Source organism: Salarias fasciatus, chromosome 20, assembly GCF_902148845.1.
Source record: "Salarias fasciatus chromosome 20, fSalaFa1.1, whole genome shotgun sequence".
NCBI lineage: Eukaryota > Metazoa > Chordata > Actinopteri > Blenniiformes > Blenniidae > Salarias > Salarias fasciatus.
In genome coordinates, this window is record NC_043764.1 from 25,285,014 (window position 1) to 25,299,265 (window position 14,252).

The 14,252-nt window shown below is 47.5% G+C and overlaps 2 protein-coding genes across 6 annotated transcripts in view; one reads left to right on the plus strand and one right to left on the minus strand.

Annotated features, from left to right (window-relative positions):
* Window positions 1-10,930, minus strand: part of scn8aa (sodium channel, voltage gated, type VIII, alpha subunit a) — a 37,937-nt gene extending 27,007 nt beyond the window's left edge. For 2 of the 5 annotated variants that reach the window (XM_030118144.1, XM_030118146.1), the window contains exons 1-5: window positions 10,633-10,930; window positions 7,153-7,486; window positions 3,035-3,153; window positions 1,446-1,535; window positions 398-526 (exon numbers count right to left, since the gene is read on the minus strand). In XM_030118144.1, the coding sequence (XP_029974004.1) occupies window positions 398-526; window positions 1,446-1,535; window positions 3,035-3,153; window positions 7,153-7,431 (617 nt within the window). In that variant the 5' untranslated portion in view covers window positions 7,432-7,486; window positions 10,633-10,930. Of the gene's footprint in view, window positions 1-397; window positions 527-1,445; window positions 1,536-3,034; window positions 3,154-7,152; window positions 7,487-10,166; window positions 10,399-10,632 lie in introns of those variants that run through there. The other 3 variants (XM_030118147.1, XM_030118148.1, XM_030118145.1) reach the window with 2 other exon arrangements.
* A 982-nt stretch (window positions 10,931-11,912) lies between these two features.
* LOC115407448 (acrosin) lies at window positions 11,913-13,979 on the plus strand. The gene is made up of 5 exons (XM_030117795.1): window positions 11,913-11,976; window positions 12,797-12,980; window positions 13,087-13,355; window positions 13,511-13,653; window positions 13,740-13,979. The coding sequence occupies exons 1-5, from the start codon at window positions 11,913-11,915 to the stop codon at window positions 13,977-13,979; spliced, it is 900 nt and encodes a 299-aa protein (XP_029973655.1).
* Window positions 13,980-14,252: the final 273 nt, after the last annotated feature.

The following is a 14,252-nucleotide window of genomic DNA, read 5'->3' on the forward strand; positions in this document are numbered from 1 at the left end:
TAATTCGATGGGAGGACAACACTGGGCTTGGAGGAGGATGTTGAAGAGTCCAGGAGGAACAAAGACCAGAGTTAGACAAGACGAGGAAGATGGATTTGATGAATAGGTGGGGTTTTTTTCTGTATTTTTTTTTTTTTTTTTTTTTTTAAATCAGGGAGGCCGCAGAGTGTCGGATGGAAACCTTCGATTCCCAAAGAGAAGGAGCGGAGAAGTCTCAGATCAATGGAGGAAAACGGGAAGATGGGTTATCAGACGGAAAGAAAGAAAACAAGTGAGAAAGACCGAAAGATAATCATCATTAAAACTTCACTTTCTTTCACACGTCATCGAAAACACAGTGACTTTTATCATTTCATTCGTTTGAATGTGGAAGGTGACAAACAGGGAGGATACTTACGCCATCGAAATGACCATGAAATCCAGCCAGTTCCATGGGTCTCGTAGGAATGTAAACCCGTCTATACAGAATCCTCGCGCCGTGATTTTTACAAGAGACTCAAATGTATAAATTCCTGTGAAGGTGTACCTAAAAAAGACAAAGCGTTGACAGAATCAGTTCACCGGCGCCGGATCAAAGCTCTCTCGTCTGCATCCTCACGTCCTCATTAGCTTTTAAAAACGCCCAGGGAATGAAACAGCAGGTGTGGAGGACAAAGGAAGCTTAGGATGGAGAAAATTACTGTAATACATAACTTCTCCGTGCAGAAATACTGACTGAATTACTGAATTTCCATAAAATAAACTCGCGTTGATGTTGGGACAACATAAAGAGTTGTTAGTAAATAGCAAAAAATGCAGTCACAAGGTCAAGAAAGTAGAAATACTAGTAAACAGCCAATGGAAACAAGAGTTCAAACACAAAGCACAGCAGAGGATGATGGGAAACTACAAGTGATCAGATTCAATCAAGGATAACATATCTTTTGACCTGATGGTGGTTGTTATGAAGCAGATTTAAATCAACATTTTCTTTAAAAGATGAAAAACGGGATCAGAGGAAACCATGCGTCCATGCGACGGTGCTGGAGTTGACTTTATGACAACATTAAACATGTTGGCTTGACTGTGAATTCACATGCTTTTCAGAATTTCATTGCATTTATAGATGTTTTTCAAATTTATAAGACAAGAAAAAAGTTATATGTGTCAATTAATCAGACTGAAGTATTGTCCTGAAACCACCGTTTTTGTAAATTCCATTTGAGTAGACATGAAGAGTTTGGACAGAGAAAACTGTATTATCAAACCCGTGACTGTCAGCAAGAGAAAAATAATGAAAAAATAAAGACGTTTTTTCGGATGGCATTTTTGAAAGAAAAAAAAAACAGAACGTAGACGGTTAAAAGTTTGTTATAAAAACCACAAAAAAAAAGACGCTCAATGAGAGTTCAGACAGATGAGAAGCATCAACAACACTGAGAGAATAAAGTGAAAAGTGTACTTACTCTACTTGCTTTGACCACTCGGGAGGATCACTAAAGGTCATGAATATACAGTTGGTCAAAATAGTACACATAATGATCATGCTGAAAAGAGTGAGGAACGGGTTAAGGAAAACAACCACAGTGGAGAAAAACAATCTTCTAACAATCAAAAGCAAATAAATAAAACTACAAGTCTTCACAGCAAAGACTTGATGCCATAAAATCCGCCCGGAACACTTAGAGGGCGGTTATGAGCGCCTCAGCACCACAAAGGCCATTATTGGAACCATGAAATATTCAGGTGGGGAGTATATATGTAGAAATATTTAGTGGGATGACGACGGCGTGACCAAAACTCCGAGGTATTTCAAAGCTGCAAAGCTTTCAGCGGAGAGGAAACAGGAAAACCTCAGGATCACCTTTAGAGGTCGTCTGGCTTCACGCGGCTCCGCGGGGGGAAATCAGCTCAAAACACCCAGAGTTCAGTCTCTCTAAGCTTTATATGACGCTTCACCGGCCGGCCAGGCTCGATCAGGAGACGGCTGTTCTTTCTTTATATTAATGAACTCAACTCAGTGAATAAATCAGATGTTAAGGTAATATGTAGTGTTTTTGTTTTCAGGTAAAGAGCGTTGTCGACGTTGTTGTGAGGAATCAGTCGAGGTATTCTGATGAAGAATCGTCACATTTCGGTTTCGTTGGACGACAGGAAGGTTGAATCTCTAATTTTTTATAACAGCCTGCAGTTAAAACATTGATTGTGACACGGGAGTCAGTGTACATCATAAAAACAGACTATCTTTCAAAGCTGTCTGGTCAATTTCTACATTTAGAAGCTTGAAAATACAGTGAACTTTTTATTCTTTAAGTAGATATTGTCCTAAATATGTTGAGATTTTGTATTTCTGACTTTCATTACTTTAAACTTAAAAACAAAAAAAAAGTTGAATTATTTCAGTTTAAGTCGACAGACGTTTTGCTGTTTTTAATGACTGAGAATTTTCTGTGATTCCACTAATCTTTTGAGACGTAACCATAAATCAACAGAGTGGAAACGCTTTTAGTCAAATCTCCAACTCAACTGTTTACTGGAGTTGCATTATGGGTAAAAAAAGTGTTTCTGTTTCTGATCGTGCTGCATTTGATTTAAAAGTCGTGGTTCTGGATTCGAGCTCTAATGTTTGAGTCTTTGTGATTTTTTTTTTTTCCAACTTTAGCTTCTGGATGGGTTTTCTGTATCAGATGAAGAGCCAGACTTGGGACACGGCGAGGGATTGAAGTTCTGTCGATGTAAAAACTCTCACAGGCGAGACGAAGAAGGGTCGGAGCCCGAGCGAGCGAGCGAGCGAGCGAGCGTCTCCTCCTGGAGCTCTAACAGGCTTTATCTGCTGAGAGTGACTCATCACTTCAGCCTTTCCTTTCACCGATAAAATGGCCACCGCGCGCCGTACTGTACGTCCTGCCATGCGAGGAGGCGTCCTCCTGACGGCGCCGGTCACGGGAAACATCATCAGCGGGTACGAGGAGGACGGAACATATCATCATGAATAATGCACAGAAAACAGAAAAACCTTTTGTCGCTTCGGCTAAGACACCATTTCAAAGGATATGAATGTATCAAAATTTTAATAGCTACTCGCCTAACCGGATTAAAAGGACTTATGAAGTACAAGGCAGGTGTGGCACTAAAACGGAAGATTGTCTTCCCTTTATTTAGCACTATAAATGTCTGTGGAGAGAAGAAGAGAAAAGACAGAAAAGAGAAACGGTTATTAATAAACAATCAGACAGAGAGGGTCAAACATCTCCACACAAAACCAACGTTTCTTTCATTACGAGCACTGAATGGTTAAAAAAGAGCTAAGACGCTCATTTAGTGATAAACTGATGGGCTGTTCGGTTCTGTGTCACAAAAAGTGAGGCGGTCGGTAAACAGCTGGCAGGATGTTTCTGATGTTTGTGTCTCTCAGCGTAGCAGCTTCCAGAGGAGGGAGAAAAAAGAAAAAAAAAAAAAAAACCAAAAGGAGCTGGCAAGCCACTTTCTGTGGCTAACCTCATAATTGTTTAAATAAAACATGGCTATTTGCATGAAACTTTAATGAAACTGTGCATTTGCACAAGTGATATGGACCCTTGTGCTTTTAACAAGGCAACCCTCACTACATTAAGCCCTGCAGAGAGGAGGAGGAGGAGGAGGAGAGACGCTCCTCTCAGTGGTCCATGACTGCATGTAATCCACGCACCTCCGACAGGAAGGAGGCGCGAGTGTGAGAAGTTTCAGGGAGACAGTTTGTGATGCGAACGAGACAAAGACGCGACGCAGAAACGTGACCGGCGGTCGTCACTCCGGCCCTTCCACGGGTCGACCAGGCAGAAAACAAATCACTACGATTAGAAACACACCGGCTGTTCTCAGCGTGACATCTCCGTGAGTCCACAGCACATGATCGACAAGCTAACGCACAACAACACACATTACAGCCACACATCCACACACACACACACACACACAAAAGGAGAAACCAACATTGTCATCCACGCACACGGCCGCTGTACATGTGGGAAGTCTTTTTTTGTAACGCATGACTAAACTGCTGCAAAGCTACTGAAAATTTCATAATCCAGAGCTGAGCAGGAGAAGGCAGGAGATGGAGAGCAGGCGAAGCAGGCAGGCAGCAGGCTGTGGAGGAGGAGGAGGAGGAGGAGGAGGAGGGGGGGGGGGGGAGAGAAGCAGGCACGGCTGCAGCATCTGCATCCGCCAAGGCCGCGGCAGGCGAGCCCCCGCCTGCAGACCCCCGGCTTCACGCTTTATGGCGCCTTCAATCCAACACACACACACACACACACATCCTCAGAGCAGAGGTGAGGGGCTCGGACAAGGTGCCAGGTCGCTGAGCTGCTCGCTCCACTCAGCCTGTGAACCTGCTCCAGTGAATTTCACCCAGTCATCCTCTGACGCCTCGCATGGTTTTAGTTGACGTGAGTGAACAGTCTGCTCGGCAGTGGGCGGACGTCCTCGAAGACACATTCAAATGTATAGAAATAATTCATTTTCCTGTCCTCAAAATGAGTTCTCTCCAACGTTGTTTTTGTTTTTGAGTGTTTTCTTTATCCCATCCTCGTGCCGTCCTCAGAAACACACGTTTCAGTGATTCTGGCTGCAGCCAGGAGGAGCCCGTGCGCTCATGCATCCGTGCACGTCGCCCATTTCCTCCCGTCCTCACTTCATCCCTCTGTACCTCCCTGCTTCACTCATCCCCCTCTCCTTAAAATGCTGCCCCCCCCCCTGGCTACTGCGTCATCAGCCGGCCCGCCTTGCCCCTCTGTCTCAATCTGAAAGAACCACGAATGGAGGACGTGTCATGAAGAAGACGGAGAGCCTTCCTCACACCCGCTCCTCCTCCTCCTCCTCCCCCCCTCCTGAGGAGAGCGTATCTCCAACCGGCCGGCCGCCGCTCCGTGACAAAGACGCACAGAGCGACGCTCCTCCGTCAAGGTCACCACCTGACCTGACGTCACGGCGCCGGCTCCCGTCGCCGCCGCCACCAGATTGAAGGCCGCGGTGAGACTGGCCTGAAACGGCGAGGCGACCGGCCTGCCGGCGAGAAAGCAGGGAGCACAAAGGAGCCCAACCCTCTCGCTCACATGCAGCCGGGGCCGGAACATATGGAAGGAAAAAACACACACAAGTCAAGTGTGTGACGATGAGTTTCAAAAAGAAAGAAAAAAACAGGATCAACAGTCCCACGTATTTTGGGTCCTGTTTTTGCCACGTGTCATCTGAATCGTGTCTGAATCCTTCAGCACCGGACTGCTGGTTATATAACAGGCAGCCTGCACTGTGCAAAGACGAAGACAGACGGAGAGGATCGCACAGTCAGATACTGTGCACCTACACACACACACACACACGCGCGCACAATCTAACGACATCTCTTCAGCTCATGATGACTAAACAAATGATTAGCGGCTTGTGTTTTTTCTCCTTCTCCAGGTAGGGTTTGCTCTATCTGAAGGTAGAACTGCCTGGAATCACACACTTGCACAGCAATAATGCGAAAAGCGCCGCTCGGTTTAAGTGAACATCACGTTTAAAGGGAGCGTTTTGAATAAAAATGCCACTTCTGTTACATAATTCTTTGTTTAAAAATAGACAACAAACATGGTTTCCATGGTAGAAGGTTTCAGGACGGCTGCTCGGCGGTGTTAGAAACACACCCCGGTACACTCTGCATCTCCGTTAATGCTTCGGGGGGAAGCACAACCGTTTTATAGAAAGGGATTGTTGCATTTCTGCAAATATGATGAAGATTCTGGAGGGAAACAGCGCACTGTATACAGTATCAGTAACAGTCTGACGGAGCGGCGGCCGCTCCGGCGGCGTGAAGGCAGCCTGCTCCATCAGCTGATCTGACAGCTGCTCCTGCTGCTGATGTTCAGGGACTTTCAAGGTCACCTGTCCGTCCTCCTCCCGGTGTCAGACATGACAGGAGCCCCAGAGAGACACGTGTCTCCTCCACGACGAGCCGTCCCTCTCCCCCTCCGCCACCAGATTAATTTTTCAACAATTAGGAGGGTCTGTCATGTGGAACGGCATCCTTTCACCGCTAACCGCCGCTGACCTTTTCCCCAAAGCGCCGCCGGCCCGACACGGCCGAGAGCCCGGCTCCCCGAAGGTCCTCCAGCAGGAAAACATAATTACGTTCTGCCGCCTAATTATAAGATTAAAGGAAGTGTAAACAAAGCGCACCTGTAAGTGGCAGAACGCAGAGCGTCAGCGCTCGGCCTGCGTAAAGCCAACCGGTGACTCACTGTGACATCCCGACACATCGGCTCCTCGCCGGCGAGGAAACAATGCGATCACAGCTCCGGCCGATCTGATGAAGCGGGACGTTCGTCGCTCTGACGCTTATCGCTCAAATAACACCGATAGCCTCAATACTCTGTGCAGTAGTTTTCCAGACACTCCACAATCTTTATGTGTCCGTAAAATGACTTTGATCTGATGAAAATCTTGCAACAACCAATACTGTAATAATTAAATATAATAAGGTGAAAACTTGTCAATACTTTAATAGGATATTTGAACCATTTGCCAATAATCTAAGAACTTATTAAATTAATGAACAGCATTCGCACTACAGCTGCATTTCTTGGAAAAATAAATCTTTTTGCAGGTTTTCTACAGTTTGCTATTCTAAAATAGACATACTGGACAGAATAGTCGCCGTATTCATTCACTGAGGATAGAAACTCTCTCAGTTACTCATTACATTACTGACTTTATTACATTCAAAATGGACTAAATTATTACGTTATCAGTTGCAACAAATCTCTTTAAATCACTGATTGAACAATAAAAAGAGTTTGAAGCTGAATTTGAATACAAAATCAAAGGGATGAAGGCGAAGAGTGACAAAACGCTGCTATATTCACTTATTGTTGGATGTTTTTTGCATCAGAGGAAAAGAGGTGGAGCTAAAACTGTACTGAGTTTCTTCATATATTCACTCCTGACATTGTATTTTTCCATTTAGGGTTTTAAAAGTTGATGAAACTCAAGGTGTGAGTGAGAGGAAAGATGTGCTGGTTGGAAAAGGATTGTTTTTTTTCCCTCCTTCCATCAGAACGCGGGTGAACGGCAGCAGCCAGCTGTCAGAGACCGACAGACATCAGAAACATCCTCTCCCCTGCCTCGGTCAACTCGACGGACTCTGGACAGACTCACTTTCTGAGAGTTCAGGTAGTATGGGTCCAGGTCCTCCAGTGGTACCGCCACCATTCCCTTAGGGATGTCCCCGTAGATGTAGGGCAGACTCTTCCCAGCCTCCAGGTCGCTGTTGGGTTTGGGTTTGTTCTCGTCATCGTCGTCGCGGTAGCTGCTGTCCTGCTTGGGTGGCTTCTTGTTCTTCTCCTCTTGGATGCGCTGCTCAAGGACCGCCAAAGATTCCACAGTAAACTTCTTGAAGCTATCAGGTCCTGGCGGTGCGAGAAGGGGTGCAGCCATGTTTTCATCCTGCAGCTACTTGGACTTTAGTTTTGTACCATCCACGGTAGCAGCTCTGCAAGAAGGCGGGAGAATCAGGGTCAGTGCACACGAGAAAGGACGTTTCTTTTTTCCATGAGACAGTGAAAGCATCTCATAAAGCAGAGCAGAAATGTGGTGATACACCTTCACATATAGGTTCAAAACACTCTCTAGATGTACAGACGGAAGCAAAAAATTTAATTTTGAACTTCATTCAAAAATATTTACACACTCTCATCCTTCCATGAAACCACAGAAGCAGAAATTAATATGACTCAATCTGTATTCCTCTACAGCAGGAGTGTCACACACATTTGAGTTCAGAGGTCACGTACAGTCCCGTCTCATCTGGAGCGGGCCGGGCCAGTAAAATGAAGCCAAAACAACCCCTGAAGTTTTTCTTTATTGTGGCACAGACTTTAAAAAATTCTATATTTCCCCAAAACCCAAATCATTAGTTCCAAAAATGTCCACAATTTCAACATAAAGATCAATTCAGTGACACTTCCTGTTGTGAAATGTCCAGAAAACTTCTCTTATAATCGTTGCATTTTGGTTTTCAGTGACAGCACGCCTTTTTACCATTTACTTGGTGATTTGAGGGCCTGGGCTGGAGCCTGATGTGGGCTGGTTTTGGCCCACAAGCCTTATGTTTGTATATTTTCATCACAGTATGACAGAAAATGCTGCTTTTTTTAACATTATCATGATCATCATCCAGAGTCTTTAAAGTACTGATTACTTTGGAGTTACAGTATCTCCAGTGAAATGTCACATGCTGCTGAGAGTCGGTGTGTCCACCACTGTTTGGCGTCACCGTGATGTTTTGACATTTTTTTAGAGGAGATCTCAATAGGAAAGAGGTTGATAGGTGCTGGTTTATCTAAAAACAAGATAATGCATGTGCCTTTTTTTACATTTAAAGCACATTTATATCACAAATTTAGTCATTTCATGAGCTAGAATATAATGAAACACAGCAGAATATCTTTAGAGCGTGAATTATAATGATGCCTCTCCTGTTATACACCTGAATAACTATGACATTTAGTCACACACATATATACAGCTATTGATACGTTGATAAGACATTTGTGTCCAAGACAAGCGGGCAGACATCACTGTAATTCACAGCGATACAGATGAAGATGTGCATGAAACCTCTGGCAGCTCAACACAACCAGCCCATTTGGGGATTTCACTCCTTATGATTTTTTGAACAGCTGTGGACGGGCTGACAGAAAACCCCCGGCGTCTAATGGCTGCATGACTCAGTGTGAAGAGTCTTCCCAGCACACTTCCAGGGAGGAAAGGTCACACGACAGCTGTTGGGGCTGCAGGACGGCGGTGTCAAGGCCCTAATGTGAAGCAGAGGATGCCACACCTGAAAAATGAATGAAATCATTGTATGCTGAAGTGCAGCATGACAGAAAGCCTCTCGTTTGGGGGAGGGAGAAAGGGAAAGGTGCAGCACAAAACAGGACAAATCAGCCACGTCCGAGAGGCCGGGCCTGTCACTTCCCGGCTCCCTTCTTGCATAACAGCCCCTGATTAAAAATGCTCGACGTGTAAAAACCTAAATCACACAGAGGAGGCTCGAGCCTTGCTGCCGTGGAGGGAAGGAGGAGAAGGAAACGTGCAGCCTGTTTTAAAATGGACCCCGGAACCTTCTGCTGCTCTGCTGGCGCTGTCCGCTCCAGCACCGCACGGCCGCGCAGTCACGCACACATATGCACGCGTGCACGGACGCGTGAGTGTACGCAGGGGAGGGTGGAAGGAGGAGGATAGATGAGGGGGGGGTGTGGAGGGGGGGGGGATCATCACCAATCTGTCTGGAAAAAGCGAGCCTCTCTCCAGCAGGCCTCCCCGGTGCGCCTCCAGCAGGCCCGCGCGCCATCCTTCCATCCTCCCCACCGCCACCCTGTCATGACCGCAAACACCAGCCTCTGGTTTCTGTCTCCAGTCTGCTGTCCAGTCCCGCACACACCGCTTCCACCCTGCTCCATCACTGCCTTCGTCCTCAGCGGAGAAAACACGCGCCTCCCGGCTTCTCCTCTGCTTTTCACACAGACGCAGTGAGAAATGGAGAAGTTGTTTACTGAAGCTGTTATTTCTAAGAGCAGGGCCTCAACACGACATCATATGCGGGGTTTTTTTTTTCTTCCCCCAACCTGATATTTCATTGAACAGATAAGCCTCGGAGGGGAGCTGGGGGGTTTTATTGCGCAGAGAAGTGGCCAAAGCCATCCTGCTGCAGTGGGAGGTTTTTTTTTTTTTTTTTTTTTTTGCACGGAGAAAAATGTCACGCCGAGGTAAACCCAATCGTGGATTCGTCAAAGTCACGAGCGTAATGTCGATATTTCATCATGATAAATCGATACGATGCGTCCCCTGTTCGCCATGCACGGAGAAGGATGCCGCGTTTGCGCCCTTTCTCCGGATTCTGTGCGCTTTTTTTGCGCGTCGTCTTGAAGCATCCGCACCACACCCGTGAAGCCATGTCGACTGCCAAATCAATAAGGACTCTATCTGTGCACCAGATAGCCCCCGAGTGGAGGGCTAAAAACAACACGCACAGCCTGCAAACGTGAGGAGAAACGCAACAAACCCAAACACGAACCCCGGAGCCGCCATGCCAAAAAAAAAAAAAAAAAAAAAAGGAATAATCTCCATTTCCTGGCTGTAGATGATTGAAGGGAGATCAGGCTACTTACATAGCATCAGCTCCTTTCCCCAAGCCATCATCACGTCGTCCAGATCTAACAAAACACGGCTCATATTTCGAGGGAAATGGTTTTTATGGATGCTGGAGCGGTCGGACTGCGCCCCACCTGCAGCTCAGCCCAGCAGGCATTTCCCTCCTCTTCCTCCCTCAAACACCGCAACAAAAAACAAAAACCTCGACAGAATCCAATAAATCCTTTTAGATCGACAGCAAACCACTGATTTTTTTTTTTTTTTTTAAAAAGAAGGTGTTTTTATTCCTGGCTGCGGCGGCTCAGAGCGCGCAGACAGCCTCCTCCTCCATCCCGCTCCCAAAAAAAAGATGCGGGGCAGCGCGCGCCGCGGCTCTGCGACATTTAGGCTACGCAAGGATACCGACGGAGAGAAAACATGCCCTCAGCCGCCGACCGCGCGCACGCTTCGCCCCCGAAGCGAGCAGAAACGACGGGTACTCACCCTGACAGCCTCACAGTGAATCCGGGGAGCCGCGGCAGGACTGCAGATGTGGGAAGGATCGGGGAGAAACTGCGGTTGTCGCCATATTGTTGCTGCTCTCCTCTTCCCCCCCTCAGCGCGCGCGGTTTCCCTGCATAATTGATGACTCTCAGCAGAGCGCGAGGGAGTGTCGGCGGCTGCGTTCGGTGAAAATCCTAAAGGTCATTTAGGCCTGCAGCCTCCAAAACCCCCGGCGTGCGCCTCGACGGATGCGCTCAGGGACGAGCCCGGCTGGGACTGTGCGCAGAAAACACGCACAAGGTTTTTCTGTCAGAGCGCATCAGCGAGGCTCCGCTGTGGCTGTGGCCAGTTCCGAGTGCAGGAATTTATTGGCTGGAAGGCATTCAGAGAGAAACCAGTGAGGAGCTCATCCATCCGTCCATCCATCCGTCACATAAATACAAACACAAACCAGCCATTATTTGTATTGCATGAAGATGGATTTATAAGGAGCGCATCACCTCTAAATACCTTTTTTCATGCCATCAGTCATCTGTCTTTAACTCCACAGCTTAAATTAACACGGGAAAGTGCAATCTGGTGATTATGTAATGTCTGTAAACACTCCCCAAAAGTAGTTAAAATGAAGGCTGGCTTCCCTCTTCAGTTACTAGATAAGTTAATGTATTTAATAGGCCAGGTTCATTATATTTTTGAAGATGGTTACATTATCTGCTTTTTCAGTGCAGTTTTGAAGTTTTTTAACTGCTTCAGTGATGTAAAAATAATCAGTTATCACAAAGTGTGATATTTATCTTGTTTTCATTAATGTGCAACATAAACATCATCAAAGTTCAATCCACGATTTCATAAAATGACGCCTTTGACATTTATTTCGTTCACATATTTTCACATTTACATTATAATGTATATTTTTTTTACTTTATGTTCAACATGTCTTTAATAAAATGATGTTACTAGCTCCTCTCAGCTGTTTTGTGGCCGTCATTAGTTCATAAGGTGTTTACAGGTGTTACGCAGAATTTTGCATCATGGGTAAACGTGTACCCCCCTCCCCACAGCGATGCGGTTTAAAAATAGCTCAAACAGACTGAAATAAATCCTGCGCAGCAACAATTCCTCCTTAAACTGAGCTGAGCTGCAGCGGACGCGTGAACCAGAAGCAGGTAGAAACTTCCACGTTCACCTGTCGGAGGTCATTTTGGCGTTTGCAGCTCACGCTGCGTCATGACGTCACAGGTTGTTTTTGTTTTTAGATGAAGTGAAGAGTTTGAGGCGGGATGGAGTTCAGGCCTCTGCTGCTGCTTGTGAGCCTGCTGTGTCTGTCTGCGCCCTCTCCTCAGGGTGAGTGACTGACACGCACGCCGTTTAGTTGTAAACTGACGTTGTTGTTTTTCAACAGTTCGTCTTTTTTTTTCTCTCTCTCCATCAAGAACTTGATTTCAACTGCACGTTTTTCAGAAAACTTACCGTACCGTTAACAAAGAACAGGTTGTGTTGACACACCTGCCCACACGAGCACCAGCCCTGACGGCCTGTCTTTGTTAATATCATAGAAATATGATTTTAAGGTTATTCCAAAAGGGATTTTGATTTGATAAATTCACAAATTTTCGACTTTTATTTTTAACCTCAGAGATGTAACATGTTGCTGAGGTTAAAAAAAAAAAAATCCTAAACATTTGTGCCAAGGTGCAGCTGTTACCTTGATTAATAAGCCCCAGATCAGTAAAAGTACTAAATGACTGTGCAAAGTACTCTTTAAAGTACAGGAAATCTATCCGTATGTTGAAGTGCCCTTGAGCAACTGGACCACAGATTTGTCCCATTGCAGGTGGAGTTCAGCCTTTATGAATGTGTGACTCGCTGGATGTGACTGATGTACGACTGGCACCATTCAGTAACTGTCTTTAATTTCTAGTCTTTCCCAAACAGATTACATAAAGATGACATGAGTTAGAGACTTAGAATTTCCAAAATACTGAAGTACGCCTGCTGGAAATTGTAAAGTAAAGACTTTTGGATTAGGGTGAACGGAGGATACACACAGACACACACACACACACACACACACACACACACACACACACACACTCCGCCAGCCACATCCTCAACGGTCAGTTTGGCACTGACCCGAGTGAGACCCTGTCCGGTGGTGTTGCAGGCTGTGGGCGGCGGCCCCTGCTCGGCCCCCCGGGGACGTCCCGGGTCGTGGGCGGGTGGGAGGCCCCCGAGGGGGCGTGGCCCTGGCAGGTCAGCATCCGGCGGGGGTCCAGGCATCACTGCGGCGGCTCCATCCTCAGCAGCCTGAAGGTGCTGACCGCCGCTCACTGCTTCTACAAGTACATGTGAGTGAAGCTTCACACCCCAGCTCTGTGTCTCTAACTGCAAAGTCTTGTGTTTTTATTTGTATTTGTGTGTGTGTGTGTGTGTTTGTGTGAGGATGCGGGTCAGCAGGAGTTATTTCCGTGTGGTGGCAGGACTCCACGATCGATCGGCCCCGGGGCCCCACGCCCAGATCCGCTCCATCAACAGAGTTCACATCCACAGGAACTACAACAACGCCACCCTGGACAGCGACGTGACGCTGCTGCTGCTTGCCTCGCCGCTCAACTTCACGGACTACGTCCAGCCGGTCTGCGTCCCGCACAACGAGTCCCACGAGGCCGCGCTCAACTTCAGCTCCTGCTACGTCACCGGGTGGGGCAGCGCTCAGTTCAAAGGTCAGAGGGGAAAGGCTCCCCCCAAAACAGCGCTGGTTTTTCAGTATTGAGATTGTAAATCTTCAGTCCATGCATGACTGTCTGTGTGTGTGTGTGTGTGTGTGTGTGTGTGTGTGTGTGTGTGTGTGTGTGTGTGTGTGTGTGTGTGTGTGTAGGCGGTCTGATGAAGGGGCTGCAGGTCGCTGAGGTGGAGCTCATCGACCGGACCACCTGTAACCGGGCCTCCTGGCTCAGAGGCGTCGTCTCCCAGAACATGATCTGCGCCGGCCTGGAGAGCGGAGCGGCCGACACCTGCCAGGTGAGCCGGGCCGCCTCGCCCTCGCCCTCGCCGACCCCGGCGAGTCGCGGCCGCCACCGGTGACGGGCCGACTGTGTCCCCGGCAGGGCGACAGCGGGGGTCCGCTGCAGTGCTACAGCCAGAGCCAGGAGAGCTTCTACGTGGTCGGGGTGACCAGCTTCGGGGAGAAGTGCGGCCTCCCCCGCAGGCCGGGCGTGTACGCTCGGACCAGCCGCTTCGCCGCCTGGCTGGAGGGCACTCTGGCCAACGCTGCGTCTGCTGCGCACACGCCGGACACGAGAGTGGTCTGGGCTCTGCTGAGCGCCGCTCTGAGGCGCCTCTGGTGAGCTGTGCAGGCTGGTTCCTCTTCCTCAGTGTTGATGGGTCTGCATCTCCATCAGTAAAATGTCCCCCCCCCAAAAAAAAAAATCATCCATCACTGCACTGACATGAGGCAGGTGGTTTGGCGGGCCAGACCGTAGCCTCTTGAAAGCCAGTTTTGGTCCACTGGCCTTATGTTTGGCACCTGGACATGAATACATGTTTAAATATAAGGTAATAAAAAGAGAATTAACCACCATGAAGCTGCATCAAAGAGTTTCAAGACTTTCCTGTCAGTT